Genomic DNA, 21,411 nt, shown 5'->3' with positions numbered 1-21,411 from the left:
GTGCAGGCCCCTGCACCGTCCGCGCGTTGCCCAAACCGCTAAACAGAAATTCAAAAAATCAAAGCCTCCAAATCAAGGAAAACTCGTAAAAATGGTGATTCCACTTGAATCCCAAAACCTCTTTGCCTCAGTTGACATGGGCACAAACACCTTCAAACTCTTAATCATCCATCTTGAACCCTCCTCCGCCAAGTTTACCACCATCCACAACCACTCAGACGCCGTCGCTTTGGGCCGCAATTCATCTCCGTCGTCATCATCGCCATCATCACCGCCGTTAATTTCCCCGGACTCCCAATTCCGGGCAATTGAATCCCTCAAGAAATTCCAAGAAATTTTACGGTCCCACAACGTGACTCGAACCAGGATGGTCGGAACTTCAGCCATCAGGGAGGCCGGAAACCGGAGCATCTTCCTAAATGAGGTGAGAGAAAATCTGGGTTTTGATTTCCATGTAACTGTGCTGTCTGGGGTTGAAGAAGCTAGGTTAATTTACCTTGGTGTGCTTCAATTTTTGCATGTTTATGATAAAAGGGTTTTAACTATAGATATTGGAGGTGGGTCTACTGAATTTGTGATAGGGGATCATGGGGAGGTTGTTTATGCTGATTCATTAAGATTAGGGCATTTGACGCTGACCCAAAATTTTGGGGAGAGTGATTTGGTTGGACTTAGGGGTTATGTTCGTGAGCTGATTGAAGGATCTGGGTTGGTTGACAAAGTGAAAATTTTGGGATTTGAGGTTGCAGTTGGATCATCTGGGACGATTCGAGCTGTTGAGAATGCGATATGGTGCAGTTATGGATGTGATGACAGGGAGAAAGGGGGTATGAGGGTTTTGGAGGAGGGCAGTAGGAGGAATTTGTGGTGGTTTAGTAGGGAGGAGTTGAGGGATCTTGTGGAGAGATTGTGTACGGTTGAGTTTAGTGAGAGAGAAAAGGTTAGGAGAGACGAGTTCTTTGGTAGGAGGTCGGAGTTCATTGTGGCGGGTGCAGTTCTTTTGGAAGAAATTATGGAGTTGCTTGGGATTAGTGAGATGCAGGTTTCCAAGTATGCGCTGGGAGAAGGTGTAGTGGCTGAGATGGTCTCTGGGGAATTCCCGGAGTTTGATTTGAACGCCAATGTGAGATGGAAATCAATAATGAGACTTTCCATGAGGTTTAATGGAAATGATAGGATGAGAAATGGTGTTCAGTGCTCTGCTATCGCGAAGGTATTGTTGGTGTAGGACTATTTGGAATCTAATATGTTAGTGCTAAGACTGCTAACAATGAGTATTCACTGGATAATCTTTTGTAGGATATATTTGAAGGTTTGAGGAAGTACACCAAGGTTTTTGAAGATCATTTTACTGATGATGTATGCCTTGATGAAAAGGATTTTGAGTATCTTGAAGCTGCTTGTATGCTTCACAATATTGGTCTCTATCTTGGGAAAAAGGGCTACCATAAAAACTCCTATAGTATTGTCATGGTAGGGATATTTGCATTTTAGCATAATTTCTTAACAGATAACTTACCCCCCCCACCCCCCCCAATATCTTTGATGAAAAGGAAGAATTAGTGACTACATTTGTTGTGGAATTAAGCTGATTTTTACCTGAAATGTAAATGCCCTTACAATAACCTAGTGCATGGAACATGATACATCCCCGGTTTACACTTCCAAAAATAGAATTAGACTGTGACTGGATTTCTTAACACATCCCCACTTAAATTGAGTAGTAGAGTTTAGGGAAAGGATTAGCTGTACTACGAAGGATATATTAGTGACAATATAAATAATATGACAACTTGTTTTGGATGAGTGGAGTTTGTGAACTAGTCTGTGTAAAAATCACCATGTCTTATTTCTAAAGATGTTTAAAAATCCCTTCTACTTTGCCTTTTAGCTTAGAGCTTATCGCTACGGTTGCAGATTAGATGCGCTCAGAACACATCTCACCTTTTAACCCACTCTATTGACACTACACTTGGCAGTTCTCCCAATGTGGAAGAAATGATTGCTTTGTATGGCTTCTGAATGGTGTATCTTTTACACTTATGAACTAGATTGCACTTTTGGACATAGGATAAGAACAATTCCACTTTTTGCGTGGTTGACAATTCTTTAGGTTTGGTTTTCCTTCAGGAAAGTACTTGAGTACAACATTTTTTTGGGCAACAATGAGACTATTGGTGCTCTTTCTGAACTTTGTGAATAAATGGAAAAAATTCTCTGAATTGTTAGGGATGGGGTACATGACATTAATTGGAACTTAATTAGGTTAGGACATGGCTTGGCCACTGTTAACTTATGTGGTGCAAATGATTTATTTGTGGATTTAGCTTCAAATTTTGGTATTGGGTATTGGACTTTTTGTTTGCTTTTGCAACTTTGTTCCCTTACAGTGGTCTGTTGTGGCAGGAACACAGCCAACTAGATGGTTACACAAGTGAGGAGATTCAGGTACTTTTTTATGACACTTCTTTTGATTAATGTCCTTTTAGGGTTTATTGGTGATAACTGCTTTGTGATTATGCAGTTGATAGCACAACTTGCCAGACATCATAGGAAGAAGTTCCCAAATTTTGAGTATACTTCTCTCCAAGGTTTCCCAAGAGAGGTACCATATTGCCTTCTTAAGAACTTACTTTGCATACTTAATAGATGAAGTGAAAGTGTAATAAATAAACTAATAGTTCTTTCTTGTTGTTTTTGTGAACATCTCTTAAATTTGAGGTGATACATACAGAAATTTGGAATTCTTTGCTCCATTTTACGTTTATCAGTCATCATTCAGAAGCACAAGATATTGAAGCTTGGAGAGATCAAATTTGATGATTCTAGTGAAAGTTTTGTACTGGTAAGTATATGTCTCCTTGTTTATGTTTGTTGGAACTTGGAAGTGTAAAGAACTGACTCGACTCACCCACAAACGCACACAAGAACACAATAATGAAGAAGAAGATAGATTAATTAAGGAATACTCAAGCCAAAAGGTCACAATAGGTAGTAGCTTTAGGCTACAAATCTCAGGTCAGTAACTTTAGGTTACTACTCTCCTAAACACCAACAAACTTCTCAATGCCTCTCTTTCTTCCTCTCCTCTATTTATACATCTGAGCTCATTACAGTCATTTAATGTTGTGGTGCCTGCTCTGTTTGCTGCACCTTCTGTAGACCAGACTGGGTGGGTCCTGGTTAGGCTGGTCCATTACAGGAAGGCAGAGTGCTTTACTCAGAACTGGGAGGTTATGTTTAGGTCAACATTAAATAATGGCTTGATGCCTTGATGTAGAAGAAACAAGAGTAATAAATGAAGTTCTTAGAATCAAGTACGTGATAGGATCTTCTCCATGTCTTTGCATCCATTTCATATCTTAAGATGACACCTAAGGTAGTTAGAAAAGGAGTTCCCCAAAATCCCCTCCTATTTCCCCCCTTAATGTATTCACAACATTTGATTTAAGAAATGGAACATCCATTTCTTTTAGGAAATGGAGAGTATCCTCACTCATCAAGTACATATCAGGGACAAATGCTGAGGATCCTTGCAGTCTCCATGTTATGGAAGAAACTGTATGATTTAAATCTCTGTCGGGATCAGTTGTCACATTCTCATTTTATGGTAAAGAAACTGTATGATTTAAAATCTCTGTTGGGATCAGCTGTCACATTCTCTAAATCTCTTGTAGTTTACACTTTTAGAGTAGGATTTTTCTACATTGTACCCTTGTGTTTCTTTGATTTCTACGTTGTGCCCCCCATGCATTTGAAATCTTCCACAATGTACCCTGTACTTGTAAAATATAGTCAACTTTATCCTGGTTCTTAATCCAACGTTTAAAATTAAGTTACTTTTTAAACAAACTAAGGTTCTTCTATATTATAATCAACCTTATTTTTGTTGTTAACCATACGTTAATGTAGGAAATCTTGATTTTTTAAAAATACAATCGAACTTGGTAACATTGGGGTTGGCGGCTAGGATAAAAATGATTAAATTTTGCAACTACAGGGTACAATGTGTAAAATTTAAAATGTTTGGGTGCAATGTAGAAATCGAAGAACCATAAGGGTAAAACGTAGAAAAACCCTTTAGAGTATGATTTAATTGTTCTAAAGACCCTTTGTAATAGTTGAACTAATTCTCGCCTCTCCCCATTGATTTTTTTCAGTAGTGAAACCATTGCTATAATAGGCAAAGGTGACAACTTTCTACGGATATCCAAAAGGAGTATGTGACTGTATATTCTAGATGGAGGGAGTATATGTAGAAGTTGTAAATGTCAGTCAACTACTGCAAAAATTACTTTGTGGACTTTCTTTTTCTTATGAGAAAATTCTCTGTATCTGCTTCAGTGCCCTACTGCATGTGTGTTTTGATAATTTATAAAATAAAAAGAAATTTGTTGGTTTTTTGTTTTTCTTCATCATTGGGCACATCATGCAAGATCATGATAACATCCCAGTAACCCTTATTTTACTGCTTGTTTTCAGCTGGTAAATTTGATATTTGTACTTTGTAGGTTCTGGTAAAGAAGGGGGACCAACCTATACTTCTAGATTCAAAGTCATTGGCCAAGGACATTGAAACAAAAACCAGGAAAGAAGCCGAGTTCTTTGAAGGGGTATAACTAACTGCCTTGTGTTTAAATTTTGATATGACCAACAATAAATATAATATCACAGTTTTGTAAGTCTTTTTATCTTCAGGTCTTTCATCAGAAGTTATTGGTTGTAGTTGAAATGGACGGCTCAGAGTCATCAGCAAGACAATGATGTTTGCCGAATTCCTGTTGAAATTTTCGTTACCATGGGAGAACTTGGAAACCGGTGCAATTCGTGGATATTTCTTATTCAGGAGAGGAAACATGGAAATCGACCAAGTAGTTGGGTAAGATGTGTGATATGTTTATTAGAAGATTGTTGAACTAACTTGACAAATGTTATCATTGCTAAAAACAGTACTAAAACGCTTATATTTTAGCGGATTTTATCAGTCAGGTTGAGCAGAATGAGCTGTTGAGCACTAAGAGATTGATTTTTTTCCGTTCCATGAAGGTTATAAACTGGTCAGTTTCATTTCTTTCCCTTTCCTAGTTCTTTTTACCATGTGTCAGCTTATTGAGATTTGAGAATTGTTAAAACTAGGCTGTCACTTGTCAGTTCTCTTATCAAGAAGAAGCTATATGGGTTTTGCTTTGGTCACGTCATTCTAAGGTTATAAGCTCATGTTAAATTTGAAAATTTGGAAAAGGAGTCCCCACAATTTGATTATCAATTAGTATGTCATGCTGAAGAAACTTGTTTCTGATCATCTAATTTCTTGCAGAATAATCAAATATATGGGTGTGGTTTATTTTCTCTGCTAGTCTTGCATTGATCATTTTAACTGTTGTGATTAATTGATCAGAAATTTTTGCTTCATGAGCTTGATGTGTGATGTTTGGGTCTGGAATCAAATTCTTGTAACTTGAAACCTAGAAGCAGCACTTGCAAGTGTACCCAAAGCCAATTTTTCTTTTAGGTGTTATAACATGGTTTTCTGAAATTCTTTGCTATAATTCTTTTATATTTGTGTAAAACTAGTCAGAGTCTAAATAAAAAAGGTAAACTTAAAAGGGAAGAATGGAAGATGATAAAACATTCTACACATGTAGATATATTATCAATCAAACAAAAAGGTATTCCCATTTTCAGGGTGGGGATATTAAATTTTCCTATCTGCAAATCATAAGAAAAGGTTAAGCTACAATTTTTTTGTTGTTTTAAGAATGAACGGTGTATGTGGATCGCGGTCCTATTTTAGTCTCTTTCAACTTTTTATACTAAAAAAAAAACAATTTAAAATTCTTGGTAGTAAGAGATTTTTCTAATGAAATTTTTTAAGGACCACCCCATTACATGATTACGGGAACTCTATACTCTACCTTAGTACCTTTCACTGTTTTATGATCTTATAGAACGACATTCCTGCAGGTTTCAGGTAACTGAGTTTGGATAGAGGAATTCGGAAGGAGAGGGAGGGAAGAGAAAGTGAGGGATTCGTTTCCTTGTTTGGATATGGCATTGAGGAAAGGAAGGGAATCGGAGAAATTCCATTTCCCTTCCCTTTTGAACTTATCAAATCTTTCCAATGTTGAAAACTGCAAGCTCACTCCTCCCCTACCTTTTCTTCTATGATAGCTATCCCCAACACACTGTTAATGATATTGAATAATACAACTATTCAATTTTAGAAGCTTTTGTTATTGGTTATATCTGTAAATTTCATGAGTAAAATTTCCCATGAACCTTTATCTCTTTGTTATATTCCTCATGCTGGCGGAGTGTTCTGTTCTGCTTTCATTGTCTGTGTGAATTTCTTATTGTATATTTCTGCACAAATTTTAGATTAAATGAAAAACATAGTGCTAGAATTGCATGCTTGTTTTACCCATGTATATACAGGCTGATATCCTGAAAGTACGTTGCTGAAAGAGTGTTCTTTGTTAAGGATATGACACTAAGGCACATGTACATCAACTGAGGCACGTTAGTTAGCTTTGCCCTGTTTTTTCTTTAGAGTTTATAGTTTAAGTTCACCCCTTAGTTTTATCGACCACTCTCCTTAATTTGGTTGTTTGGTTCTGTTCTCATGCTTGATGTCCATAACCAACTGTTAGCTAACTATACCATTATTCTTTGCAGTTAACTCAGACAAACACTAAGGGCGTCTTCCTTATGGGTCGATTGTGTGTATTTGCTACGTTTAACCGAACACTTGGTGTTGCAGTCGCCTTGAAGAATGAGTAAGCATTGTAATAATAGCTATGAAGAATTGAATAGACTCTATACCTTGAAGTTGTGCAGACACTAAGTATGTGGTTGCGATAACGGGCCCCACTGCTCGGTCCGTGGAGGATGACTCAGACTCACATATGGAGTACTCCATAGTAGACTATAGCCGGCACCCGGCATAAGGATGCTAGATGAAGCTGAAGCTAGTCCCTCAAAAGTGCTATTCCCAGTGGGGAGATATGATAGTATGTAATTATGAAGTTACAAAAGTTCCTTGTAATAATTCGATTTTAATTATTTTTTTAGAATTCAGCCGACGTTTTTAATAATTTTGATTTTTCTTTCTATTTTAATAAAAATGTTCATGATTATGACATTTACATACAAGTTAAGTACGTCAAACATCCTCATCATGAAGATAGGGCCATGCCATGCGCAAGGACAATTTGAAATGTCAGTTGTTAAGTTGCTGCTGACATGATCAAACCGACAATACCTACCGATCATAGCATTATCACTATCATTATCATTATCATTATCATGTTAATTGCTGTAACTTTTCGTTAATTATTTGTTAAAACTGTTAACTTTTCTGAGAAATGTGGGTCTTTTCATAAATTATGTTTACTCTTTACAAACAAAACTATTAAAACAATCACTCCGTACCGTGTAAGATTTAACAGTAATCAATGGTGAAAGTTAAACTTTGCAAATTTCCGCATATGCTAGGAACTACGGAATAAGTAGAGATCAAGCGTATTGAATTAACAACTACGAAGTATTGATCAAACTCAGTTCTTAAGTGCAGTACAAATTTTTAGGAAAGACAGTCTAACAGTTAGACCACTTTTATGCACTAGAACCTATTAGTTATGCACTTTAAGCACTGAACCAATTAGTTAAACAATAAAACTGATTAGTTAAACAATGAGATCGAGTAGTTAAGATTTTATGAGTTTTAGTTAATAATAAGTTTGTTCAAAAGTATGAACTATTCGACTCATAAATTTAACTATTTGTCTTTATACTTTAATTTTTTTGTTATTCAATTAGTTACTCCATCCGTCCCAGAATAGTTGTTACACTCTCATGGGCACATAGTTTAATGCGATAAGTAGTAGTGTGGTTATCAATTGTTATTTTATTGAAAAAATAGATGTGATAGGAGTTAGTGGAGTATTTTTTTAATTGAATGAGAGAGGGTGCGGGGACAAAAAAAGATTTAGTGGGAAGAGAGAGACAATATAATAATTGTGGGGTCATTCCTAGTTTAGAAGTGTAACAACTAATCTGGGACGGACGAAAAAGGAAAGTGTAACAACTAATCTAGGACGGAGGGAGTATGATTTTATTACTTTTAGTTATGTGTTACACTAGTTTAGTTAGTATCAAAAAAGTAGTCTAACCGTTAGGGGGTCTTACACAAAAGTTTCCGTGAGTGCAGGGAAGGGCAGGGAGAAATATATGCGAAACACATACTTCGTATTTCCTCCGATTCTTTTTAGTTGCAACACTTTGCTTTTCACGATTGTCAATACATACCTTGAACAATTAATATATTTAATTACCGATAAATAAAAATTATAAAAAATTGATTTCACAAAATATACATTAAGACGAATCTAACAAGATCCCACATGAATATGTTTTTCCTAAAGTATAGATCATCAAAATAAAAATAAAAGTAGATTATGTGAATAGTGCAAAAAACAAAGTGTTGCAACTATTTTGAATTGGATGAAGTACTACACATTATCTATCTATTACAGTATACTAAAACAGACACCAAGAATGACACATGTCGGTGTAAAATTTTCCCGCCAAGAAGCTCTTTTCTAAAAAAAAACATATGTACTTTAACTAATATTTTCTTTTCTCTCCTTTTGTATAAACTGCTATGTATGAAAAAAAGATAAGATTATAGAATATTACAATTGTTGTGGGAGTTTTTCCTTTGGATGATGACGAGGAGGTATCAGGTTCCACGTAGTGTCAAGTCCATTCCACGTCGGCGGCGTACCTACAAAACAAAAATATTCCCGAAGGAATATTCCCTCCGATGCTTAAATAAGACACGGGTTTTAAGGAAGAAGTAATTAATGAACTGAAAGCATTAACTATAAATTGTAGGGTGCTTCTCTGTCTAGAATTCTGTATTAATTCCTAGGGAATTGGGTATATTTATAGTCTCCCCTTTTGGGGGGGAAACCCTAGAGTGATCTCTCATGATTGGTTAGTTTATCAGATAATGACATGTGTCACTATCATAACATTCCCTATGGGCCATGGGCCTTACAAGGAATTGGCACACTTGGCTCAACCATTCATCAGCCTACACTAACTCCTAGATGGCAGCCAAATAGGCGGCTGACCAGTTAGGAGGGGCCACGTGTCATATGAACAAGGAGCCACGTAGGTGGGGTATTTTTACCCACATCATTTTCCCCTCAAGGAGGGTATTAGAGTAAAATAGTTTGTATGATGCCCTTCCTTGACCATTGAACTTCTAATCAGGTTCTTTGAACCGAAGAGAGCGCGCCACGTGGCGACTTTTCCCATTCTATCCTCCCTATATATATGTGAGAGGGGTAAAATTTTTGATTTTTCACTTTCCAAAATTCACCTCTGTGCTTTCTAGAGAGAGAATTTACAGAGATTTCTGACGCCTTCTTTGATTCGAGCGATCTCCTAAGACGAAGGAAAGACCGCGCGAGCCCTTCGTCTCCTTTCCGGGACGCCTGCTTTTGACGCCATTATCTCCGACATTTTTTAAGGTATTATCTAACTTCTCGCCTAAAATCTCATGTATGCCAGTGATTCTTTGCATTCTTTGTCATTCGTCAATTTTGGCATCGTCTGTTTTTCTTTTTCTTTTGGGTCGATGTTTTTAAGGTTCTTGAGCCGTTATAGTTGGAACTTCAGGGTATGGTGGTCTGATCTGCGCCGCACCAATATCCCTCATTTTTTAAGCCCGTCATTAAGTCCGGCCTCCCATTGCGTCTTATGCAGGACACGATGGCGAGGACGAAAAAGACGGCAAACATTGCTGACTTACGGTTAAGAGGTCAGCAGATGGACCCTTCTTTCTCAGGGGGGAGATCCATCAGAGTGCCGGCGGGAGAAATAAGCCGGACTCCGCCAAGCAAGGCTAAAAGCACTCGTCAGGGAGTTACTTACTTTGATGAATTTTGGATGGAGGAGATGGAAGATGCTGGTCCGTCGAGACAACCCGCCGACTCACTCGAGGAGTCAGTGCAGGATGAGAGTGACGGCGAGGTTGGGGTTGAAGAGGCGGAAGAAGAAGTAATTGGAGTGCCTCAAGTTTTTGCTGGTGGTGTGCAGAGGGAGAATGCTCAAATTGCCGCCGATCAGATTGGGGCTGATCCAAAGTGGTTGAAATGGCTGGAGAGGCATGGGAGGAACTATGCCGCTGGCATGAATACCGGCCTCGGTTATAAGATGAGGTTTCCTGAGAGCGAGGCGTCCACCATTTTTGACATGGGCCCAGGAGAATTTCCTGTGTATGCTGGAGCTTTCAAAAGTGGTTTACGTTTTCCGGTCCACCCTTTTGTGGAGGAAGTATTGGATGGGTTCGGCATTGGTCTTTGCCAATTGTCACCCAATTCTTGGACGAACGTACTGGGGTACGTTGCTAAATGTGAGTTGTTGGGCCTGAGGCCGTCTTTCAATGCGTTTCTTAGGTTGGTGCGTTTTCAGAAAGTAAAGGGTGCCGAAGGTTGGTTCCAATTAGCTAACAAGGGGGAGTATGCTACTACTTTTGACAAGCCGTCAAAACATCACTTCTGTAGAATGAGGTGGGTGATAATGTGGACCGCCGACGAGGAGGCGGAGCTAAAATTTAGCCGCTGGCAATTAGAGCCTCGCTTTGCCGGGGGGAATGAGGAGTTGCCGGCCTTAATGGTGCAGGAATGGGACCAGATCGCGGTCCATTTTTAGGCTGAGGCCGTGACGGTGCAGACCAAGAATCTGAACATTCCCAAGTCTTGGCTTCCGTCATGTTCTCAGTTCAAGTACCCAGTGTTCTTGGCAGCGGCTGGTCTAGATCATGGATTAGACCAAGATATCAAGGCATTACTGTTTTCATGTGTTGGATGTTATTTGCTTACTAATCTCTGCAAAAATCTTCTTTTACAGCCGTCGCCATGTCTAAGCTTCCACCTCAGGAGAAGGGGGGAATTAGCACTAAGGAGTGGTTGACCCAGATGGTTGACCAGAAGCTAAAAGGGATCGTCGGAGGTTCCCCGGCGAAAGTAAGTCGTCTTCTTTCTGCCAAACGTGATATGTTAGCTTCGACTTTTCTTTACATTGCCTGTTTTTGTTATTGCAGAAGGGCGAGAAGGGTCCGGCTGGCCCGAAGCGCAAAGCCGAAGACAGGGATGCTTCTACAGCGGGGAAGCGTCCCAAAGTCAAGGCGGGGATCAGGCGTTCTAAGAAGGAGGACTTGCCGGAGAAGTCGACGGACTCTCCAGTGGAGGTCGTTCCGAAGGCTGTGACTCCTTTGAGGCAGCATCCTCCTCCGGAGGGCTCGTCCAAGAGGGGGCACGCCAGAGGAGGAGCCGGTCCCAGCAAGAGGGCTGCTTCCCCTACGCCGGTTGAGATCCTCGATGGTGAGGACGATCAACCAGTGGCTCAGGCGGCTCAGACTCCGGAAGCGCCTCTCCCTCCTCCCCGGGGGAGTGACGATCCAGGTAGGTGCAGGATTCTTCAAGTTTTAGTTGTATTCTTGGTTAAGTACTTTTGTGGACTCACCTTTCTTGTGTATAGCTTCTAGCCGGCAGGCGGCTTTGGACGATGAGGTCCGCAATATTCCTCCGTCTCGACATTTCCCGTCCCGAGACAAGGCTAAGATCATCTCGTCGGTGATTAAGGCCGTGCCGAAGGAATATGTGGAGCAATTCCCTCCGGCGGCGGATGCGCAGTTTAGGACTATGCAGGCGGTTCTCCTGGATGTAAGCGTCCGACTTTTGTTTCATTCCTATACTTAGCAATTTTTATCCTTTCTTGTATTTTTCTCGCAGCTGCTTATTAGGCCGAGGGCTTTAAACGCTGGCGAGCTGACGTCACCAGTCAGCTTCAGCGACAGGTGCATAAGGCCACCAATGCTGGTGACTATGCCATGGAGACGGTGGAGAAGGTTCGGCTTGAGATGTAGGAGACCATTGAAGCTCAGAGCAAGGAGCTGGCCGTCCTGAGGAGTGACAAGAGGCAATGCTTGATCAAAATTAATGAACAAGTTCTTGCCATTGAGACCCTCGAAGCCGAAGCCCTTTCTGCACAACCGTTCCTCCAGGAGGCCGAGGCCAAGGTGAAGGATGCTGCAAGCCTGCGCCAGCAAGTGGCTAGTCTTGAAGAGATGGTCTCGGCTTCTCAGGCCGAGGTTTCTCGGGTCAAGGCCGAGGCCAAGTTGGCAGCAGAGGAGGTGAGAGAGAGAACTCGCCGAGCCTGGGACGCCTGCATGGAGGACTTCTCATTCGCCTGGTTTGAGCGGCAAATTCGCAAGCAGGGTGCTATCATTGAAGCCGAGCAACAAGGTCTTCCTCCTCCGGTGTTTGAGGATTCTGATGCCGAAAGTGAGGAGGTGAACTCACCGGCTCAGGAGGAGGCGACTTCAGCTCAGCCAACCTCAAAGCTTGCTGTCGACGGTCCAGATGGTGTGGGCACGTCGACCTCCGCCCATTCTGCCGCTGCTCGTCCTGCTGGGTCTTAACTCCACTCCCCCTTGTCAAAATCAAAATCAGTTTTTATGGCGCCTAGAGCGTCTGTAATGAATAATTTTTATTTGTGTTTCAACGCCTATGGAGTTTGTTTGGATAATTTTTTTTTTGTTGAATTTGGCGCCGTTTTGAGCGCAGACCAGTGGTGATTCGTCACCTTTTTATGTTATCTTTTAGTTTGAGACTTTTAAACGCCTTCTCTGTTATTTTGTCGTGTATGATTCGACGTCTACTTTGTGCCCCAGAGCAGGTGTTAATAAGTCTCTGGACAAGACTCCCATGCCCAAGTTTATTTTAATTGATTGATTGACGCAAGTCAATCAATCAGTATGATTGCCGCTGAACTTGGGTATGGGGAATGTTGAGCGGTTTTTTTGGTGGTGACATGTTTTATGCCGCAGAAGATTTAGAATAATCAATGATTTTTTTGGGGGTTCGCCCCCGTCTTAAATTGGAAGCGGCATGTTTGATGCCGCGGCCTATAGGAGTAATCCTATTTGCCTTAGTAAAAATACTCGTTTTTAAGGAAATGACGACCTTTGGAGATTTGCCCCGTCTTAAATTGGAAGCGAAATTTATTTGCCGCGGCGTATAGGAGTAATCCTATTAGCCTTTGGAAAAATTAACTATTGTTTTAAGAAAACGATGACTGTTTTGGGGGTTTGCCCCTTGTCTTAAAAATGAAGTGGCATGTTGGATGCCAACATGCCGCGGCATATAGGAGTAATCCTATTTGCCTTAGTAAAAATACTCGTTTTTAAGGAAACGACGACCTTTGGGGATTTACCCCCGTCTTAAATTGGAGGCGGCATGTATATGCCGCGGCGTATAGGAGTAATCCTATTAACCTTTGGAAAAATTAACTATCGTTTTAAGAAAACGCTGACTGTTTTGGGGGTTTGCCCCCGTCTTAAAAATGAAGCGGCATGTTTGATGCCGCGGCATATAGGAGTAATCCTATTTGCCTTAGTAAAAATACTCGTTTTTAAGGAAACGACGACCTTTGGGGATTTGCCCCCGTCTTAAATTGGAAGTGGCATGTATATGCCGCGGCGTATAGGAGTAATCATATTAGCCTTTGGAAAAATTAACTACCGTTTTAAGAAAACGATGACTGTTTTGGGGGTTTGCCCCCGTCTTAAAAATGAAGCGGCATGTTTGATGCCGCGGCATATAGAAGTAATCCTATTTGCCCTAGTAAAAATACTCGTTTTTAAGGAAACGACGACCTTTGGGGGATTTGCCCCCGTCTTAAATTGGAAGCGGCATGTATATGCCGCGGCGTATAGGAGTAATCCTATTAGCCTTTGGAAAAATTAACTATCGTTTTAAGAAAACGATGACTGTTTTGGGGGTTTGCCCCGTCTTAAAAATGAAGCGGCATGTTTGATGCCGCGGCATATAGGAGTAATCCTATTTGCCTTAGTAAAAATACTCGTTTTTAAGGAAACGACGACCTTTGGGGGATTTGCCCCCGTCTTAAATTGGAAGCGGCATGTATATGCCGCGGCGTGTAGGAGTAATCCTATTAGCCTTTGGAAAAATTAACTATCGTTTTAAGAAAACGACGACTGTTTTGGAGGGTTTGCCCCCATCTTAAAAATGAAGCGGCATGTTTGATGCCGCGGCATATAGGAGTAATCCTATTTGCCTTAGTAAAAATACTAAGGAAACGACGACATTTGGGGGATTTTCCCCCGTCTTAAATTGGAAGCGGCATGTATATGCCTCGGCGTATAGGAGTAATCCTATTAGCCTTTGGAAAAATTAACTATCGTATTAAGAAAACGATGACTGTTTTGGGGGTTTTCCCCCGCCTTAAAAATGAAGCTGCATGTTTGATGCCGCGGCATATAGGAGTAATCCTATTTGCCTTAGTAAAAATACTCGTTTTTAAGGAAACGACGACCTTTTGGGGATTTGCCCCCGTCTTAAATTGGAAGTGGCATGTATATGCCGCGGCGTATAGGAGTAATCCTATTAGCCTTTGGAAAAATTACCTATCGTTTTAAGAAAACGATGACTGTTTTGGGGGTTTGCCCCGTCTTAAAAATGAAGCGTGTAGACACCTACTTTTGTCCCCATTCACGAAAGAGAAGGTTCGATGATGAGAACATAAATCTCCACTTGGCAACGCATCTCCTATAAAATAACGAATCTCAATCACCCTTTCATTTCAGCCAAAACTGCTATTTATAGAAACCTGCTAAGAATAATAACTGCCGTAAAAGGTAGTTGTTAAAAGTGGCAAAGTCATAAAAGATAGAAACCTGTCAGAATTAGGTGTTGCACTCCAACATAAATCCTAAAAGAGATAGAATTTGCATTCCTGGTATAATTCGAAGATAAGAGTCACGTATGAACTAAATTCCTAATGAACCTAGAGTTCGTAACGGGCCCAGACGCATTCCGTCATAAGTTAATACGCACTAAAAGACTCGGATAAATCTCAAAAGCTCCGTGTTCTAAGAGTCCAAATCTGACAAAGAACTCGGCCCGAATCCCATTTTCAACGCCTGGATCTGGGCGCCGAAATCTTCAGCGCCCAGCCTTGGGCGCTGAAAATGCCTGGGGTCGTTTTATCTCCGGATTCTTTTTGAATTCGTATCCTAAAATCTATCTTTCCACGCACTCTTTTCCTATAAATACAGCCTAAAACCGACGTGAAAAGAACACACAATTGCATAACCTGAGTATTGACTCTAGCCTTAAGCCTAAGCCTCATGCTGCGAAATTGATCCAGCATTCTGTCGCAATCGACCCAAAAGTCGAACAGAACGCGTCCTGCCCCTTGTAACTTGATGAATTAAGCCTAAATACTGGAACATTGCTTAGAAATCCGAGATTCGTTAAATAAAGGAGAAATAGCAAAGCCAAGTGGTTAGTTTTCTAAGAACCGTAACGCACCTCTCAAGGATGCGTTGTAATGTGTCCCTCATATGATTCAATCGCTTTCATCACCCTTTTATAAAATTGTCAAACTATTAACTTGATTGATCTATCACGCGTAATAAGATAATACCTTGGACAATTGAATTATCATGATAGGTACCTTAAATCAATCTAAATAAGATAATCACGATCGATTTAGTATTATGTGTTGCATATTGCTAAAATCAATTCAGAATAGTTTAATAGTTTAACGCATGTCCCTTCAATTATTTATGCTGAGCTAGTAAGGATAACCTGCCTCTGGAGTATTATCGATGAGCACTCCTCTTGGTAGCTACAGTCCCCCGAACTCTCAATCTCTGCCCTGCGGGTGTACGTTGAGCGATCCCCACACCAGGGATCACAAGGGAACCTATGGCCGTCGTGGTCGAACATAATTGCACTTCCTTTATGTCACGATAACCGGGTTTTGTCAGTTTTTCTCATTGTCGTTAAAAACTGAATGGCGACTCCAATATTACTAGTCGATTGGGTGTAAACTCACAGGAAATCCAATTACACTTGATCTGACAACGTCACGCCCACGAGGGACGAGGTCACGCATTAGCCTCGTGCTTTTTCGACCCCCTCACAGTGGCGACTCCGCTGGGGAAGTTAATGAAATACTCGTGCTCGTAGGTAATCAAATTAGCCGAAGGGTGAAACGATCCTACCCCGCGTTTATTTCCCTATCAAGTTGGGACGACCTGAAAATCAGCATATTAATGTGAACGGACAGAACCGCATAACGAATCTTGGCTCCCTTGGTGTGTTTCATCTCAGGAGTTGGGACTAAGGATACCCATCGCCACTCGGGGGGTGCATACGCTTCGAATGTTGTCCACTCGGCACTTTCGCTAGTAGTACACCTGTCCCAAACCCAATCGCTCGCCCACTAGGTCCCTCTCATTGGTGCATGCCCCCTTGGCTTACATCGTGATTGGCCTCTTGGGACGAAATTGGTCTGTTCAATGCACTACCTCGACCGGGGCATGTGTTGGATCTACGATTGAAGCGGTACCAAGCCGACGCAAATATTACCCATAGAAGCCTATCATAAACTACGAGACATATTATTCTTGCTTCATGTTGTAATGCTAGTTATGTGTAGCGAATTATGTGATTGTGTTGAGATTGTGTGTGACAAATAATACCGGAAAACCAACGACCCTAAAAATTGCCCAAACATTCATAAACACCAATTGGCCAAAGAGTTGTACCAAAATACGTGTTCCGCAACCCCGGGCGATCGCCACGAAAATAAGCGACGCCAGGACAGCCTGTAACGGATCCCACAACGCCGCGCAACGCGTAAAGGACGTTATTAGGCAAGCACGCAAAATTAAGTCGTATATACGAAAAAAGGAAGCGCGAACAGAATACGAGTACCAGTCAGGGACGCATTTTCAGCGCCCCTGGCTGAGCGCCAATCATTTTCAACGCCCAGAGTTGGGCGCTGAAGTTGCTGAGCACAGCAGCCTCGGTGCCCGCGCATAAAGTATATGTAGCAATAAAAAAAATTCGTAACAAATTTGCTACGAGGACGTATGAAAAAAGGCACTCGATTCTAAGAACGACTTATAAAATAAATAACTCCTTGTGTCGTCACTAGGCCTCCTATGACGACTATGTTCGGCACTAAACTGAGCACGCTGATTGAATGACCTTGAATGTCACATGGCAAAGTATTCAAAAAATGATGTTCAAATAAAGTTTTCAAGGAAAAATAATGTTCGAATAAAAAATAAATAAATCCGAGTCTAGACTAGGCTATGCCAAAGTACAATCTAAATCCTAAGTTTTAGTTGTCTTATACATAGAATCGGTCCTAATGCTTGGTGTCGTTCTGCAAGTTAAAAGGTCAAACCATATTGAGTCTCCCTTCCTAACATTTAAAAGAAATCAATAAGCACCCATATGTAATTGTCATCCATTGCTAAGAATCTACGGCCTCAATACTCTCTCTCGCCAATAAAAAGAATATATTATGTAATTCAAGTATTTGCAAAATGGAAACAGTCACATTCTGAAAACCATTCCTCTGTAGTCGCACAACCCCCAAAGTGAGCCTAAGGTGGCAAAACCATTGGCAAGAAAAACTTAATGGCCTCAAGGCTTATGATCACATTGGGTCACGACTATCATAGTTCTCTCGAGCCGCTCGCTCCTTGAAGTACTCCTAAGTACGGACTAAAAGATTTTCCATGAATGCAACATGACGAACCACAAAAATACCCGAATCGGCATGCCATAAGGCTACCATCGGGGTAAAGCAATACACACTAAGAGGGGAAGCCGCACTAATGATTCTAGTCTTGCAAAAATGAAAATTCGATCTCCCCAACTAACTACCTTGCCAACATTAAGCAAAATGGCGCATGACAAATGAACACCCAAGGGTTAAAATCTAAAGTGTCAACCAACGAAAGTTATGGTCCAATTAGCCTACGTCTGAAAGTCGCTTGGTCAAGTATTATAGGCTTACGCCACGTCATTATTTTGAGTCTAGGCCACCTCCTTGTATTCATACACAGGTTATAATCAGAAAAATTAATAAAAGTTCGAGTCTAAATCACAACTTCCAATTAAATCCCGGAAACTGGAATCTGAAAAGAAGCAAAAAAATTATTTTCGATGTAATTCTTTCGTTAAATCTCAATAAAGTAAAAACAACATTTTGAATCTACGCGATTTTCACATTTTAAGAAACGACTAAATACGCTTGCAAAAGTAAGACAATTTAAAGGTCCACTATAGGCCTACCAAACGAGGCTCACTCAGTCTCGCCTCGTGACTCAAAGACCATAACCATCTACCTTTTAGCACAAATAAAAAGGGGGAGAAATCCCAAGCAAAAAAAGAAAAAAGAGAAAGAGAAAAGGGAGAGCGAAAAGAGCGAGCCATGAAATACTTAGCCCGTACCTCCCAAAGTGTGAAATTTAACCAAGTAAATGAAGGAAAAGAATTGAGTCAACCAATCCAAATCATACCACAAAAACTACATAAAGTTCTACGATCTTCTACCCTTTCCAATCCTCATGCTTGACTAATACCTATACAAATTATCCTATCTCATTTAACCCATCTTTCAAGCCGTCTTGAGTCGCGAATAAAAGAAAAAGAGACAAATGAAAAGTACATTCTACGCTTAACGTAAAAAAAATAAAAAAAAATAATAAAAAAAAGAAACTTTGCAAAGCGCCTTTAAAGTTTGTCTAAAAAGAAAAAGAAGCATTTAGCGCACAAAAAAGATTCGCAAATATTTGGCACAAAACGAAAAGGAGCAGCACAAAAAGGCAGCCCATAACACATTTTCAGCGCCCAGACCTGGGCGCCAAAAATAATAACGCCCAACCCTGGGCGCCGTTCTTGCTTATCACTTTTCAACTCCCAACTCCTAAAAGTGTTCGTATATCTTCCTATATACATGCGGAAGAATAACGAACACTTGGGGGGTAGAAGATCATATAAAATACGCAAAATACGCGCGCTCCAAAATTTCGTACACTTATTTCACCCTATTTCAAACATTACGATTCCACTCGAACGTACTTGTTTAAAATCAGCATTCTAAGAAACCATTTTCTGGCTAAGAACTACGCAAGACCTGATTCCAAATTAAATCTATTTAAGGTGGATACGTAGGCAATCCATGATTCGGTCCAACCAATTTGCAAAAATGTTAAAGCCTATAGAATAACAAGAATAAAAAATAGAGTCCCTTATTGAAATTTAATTACTTGCAATCCAAGTCGAAAAAAAAATTTAAGTCAAAAGAAGAATCCAAGTCATCAAGATGCCAAAATGAGCACACATCGAAAAATAATAAGGGCACGTACCCTTGCTAGAAGGAGCACTCACACTCCTAGGCACTTAGCCAATACTCAAAAGATCGCTTTGCCACAATTGAATGGGGGCTAGCGCGAGCGTCCATGACCTCTAAAGTACTCGACTTGACCCTTCCTAAAGCAAAGTAACTCACTTAAAGACCTTCTTTCACCACTAGACACAGTCATAATCGCCAACAAGTAGTAAAGGCAGTAAGCTTGCAATAAAGAGGATTGTTCTACGGCATCGCCCCATCGTTCCTTCGAACTCAGGGCACCTGTTCATGATAATTCAAATGCTTGCGAATCCCCTTTGAAAAAATCAGACATTGTCAATAGGGCTTGGCACTTAACCAAGGCTCACCCTACTCAGACATATGACACGGGCATCTAAAATCGAAATCTGAAAGCATCATTAATGAGAAGACATAATAGCAACTGGGGGATAAAGATTGAAATGAAAGAGCTAGGGAAAGAACTAAGTATACCTTGACCTTTTGTGCAGACATACACCAAGTAAATCTAAGTCCATTTGAAACGGTTTATATTCCCGCAATTCTGAAAATGATGGCCCTAAAAGCCTAAAGCATGTGCCACACGGGCACAAGTAATATCTTGACGCCTGCACCCTGGCTTCCAGCAAATCCTTAGACAGCATTCCAAAAATCGTAACAATATTTTGATTCACTCATGTAATCCTGTACAAACCCTTCTATAAGTCAACTTACTTAGGACACCTCGGATTGTACAAAGTAGGACTCGGACTTCAAATAATTTTCAAAGACTTCTTCGAACATAATAAAGTGGCGTTGGTTTAAGCTAAGTATGCGTTTATCTCGATGTTGCAAGTGAGTCAAAAAGATTTCTAAATATGATTATGGGTAAAGAAAGGCACCTAGATTTTGGTCAAGGCACACTTCAACATGTGACTACCTTGACCATGGCAATGTCGCACAATACGACATTTACAAGAGAAGTAGCAAATCACTACTCGAACGTACCTCGCACTAAACGAGTCTGGTTCAAACTATTCATGATCCATGTCACCATGAATGCATAAAAACGTATGCCAAGCATTATAGCACCAAGCCAATCCCGTAGCTACAGTTGGGGGCTTGAGAAAAACAGTCTAAAAATGCTCGAAATGACGACTTTATCGCAAATTCTCGACGCTAATGCTATACACATGTCATAAGGGCACAATCCTAAGGTTTAATCGTGTAAAACGAACCTTAGAGTGGCTACAACCCCTCCCAAATTCTAAGCACTACTTAGAATATATAAAGTCACCCCACTAACAAGGGTAACTGAAAATCGCGAGTCACCAAAACTCCGATCAAACTACTGCACATAACGCTCGCCCTACAAGCGCCCATTACACAGTCTACGTCGTTCCAAAGCAAAAGCGAAAGAAAAATCAAGGATAAAAAAAAAACATCTATGAATCCTCGCATCGAACGAAGTAATAAGCCGTGCACACCCACGCAGAAGGTGCTACACTTGTTCGAACACCTGAACGAGGCGTGATGAAGTACTCCAATGCAAAAAATAAATAATGATATCCCAACACCTGGAGGAATGTTCTAAGACACGCTGTTAGGCCACACAAGCCTACGTCGCACCATAAGTTCAACCATCCCACGGTACAAGTCTAAAAAAAAGAGTAAGGCATATTGCACTAATACGGGCACGACCAAGAGCATGTGTAAAAGAGGCAAAGACTACTTATCGCCCAAATTCAAAATGCAAGCCACACGACTTCTACATTAAGGATTAACGGTAGCAAAATATTACCTAGCACGGAAGGGATAGCTCGCACCTACACGAACGGAACCCCAAGGCATCTTTCTCGAAAGAACCTACAAAAATCGTACGTCAAAGGAAGCATCCCAATATGCATACTTGGGGGCTCCAAGCTACGAAACGACCGTAGCAAAATAAAAAAATCTCAAAGCAAATGTTTGAACGATCGAAAGGGCACGATGCTTGAGCCCACTTCATGAATGGGCCTGAACCCTATCAAGCTTCTAAGCAAACTATTCAACATCAGTCATTGCTCAAAAAAAAAATGATTCAAGCGAACTGATTAATGGACCGCACGCAACAGCCATTCTATGAACGCTCGTTCGCACATACATTCTAAGTATCGAACA

At 40.7% G+C, this 21,411-nt stretch overlaps 1 protein-coding gene across 2 annotated transcripts; it reads left to right on the top strand.

Annotated features, from left to right (window-relative positions):
- LOC110799515 (uncharacterized) lies at positions 1-7,077 on the top strand. Of its 2 annotated transcripts, none has more exons than XM_022004783.2 (9): positions 1-1,213; positions 1,300-1,473; positions 2,407-2,448; positions 2,525-2,605; positions 2,735-2,845; positions 4,512-4,613; positions 4,699-4,879; positions 4,973-5,057; positions 6,676-7,077. In XM_022004783.2, the coding sequence occupies exons 1-7, from the start codon at positions 92-94 to the stop codon at positions 4,762-4,764; spliced, it is 1,698 nt and encodes a 565-aa protein (XP_021860475.1). In that variant the 5' UTR covers positions 1-91; the 3' UTR covers positions 4,765-4,879; positions 4,973-5,057; positions 6,676-7,077. The 2 variants fall into 2 exon arrangements, with proteins under 2 accessions (XP_021860475.1, XP_021860474.1); XM_022004782.2 differs by having other exon boundaries at positions 2-1,213; positions 4,986-5,057.
- Positions 7,078-21,411: the final 14,334 nt, after the last annotated feature.

Source organism: Spinacia oleracea, chromosome 4 (assembly GCF_020520425.1).
Source record: "Spinacia oleracea cultivar Varoflay chromosome 4, BTI_SOV_V1, whole genome shotgun sequence".
NCBI lineage: Eukaryota > Viridiplantae > Streptophyta > Magnoliopsida > Caryophyllales > Amaranthaceae > Spinacia > Spinacia oleracea.
The sequence above is the reverse complement of the archived record's forward strand: the minus strand, read 5'-3'. Positions and strand labels throughout refer to the sequence as shown.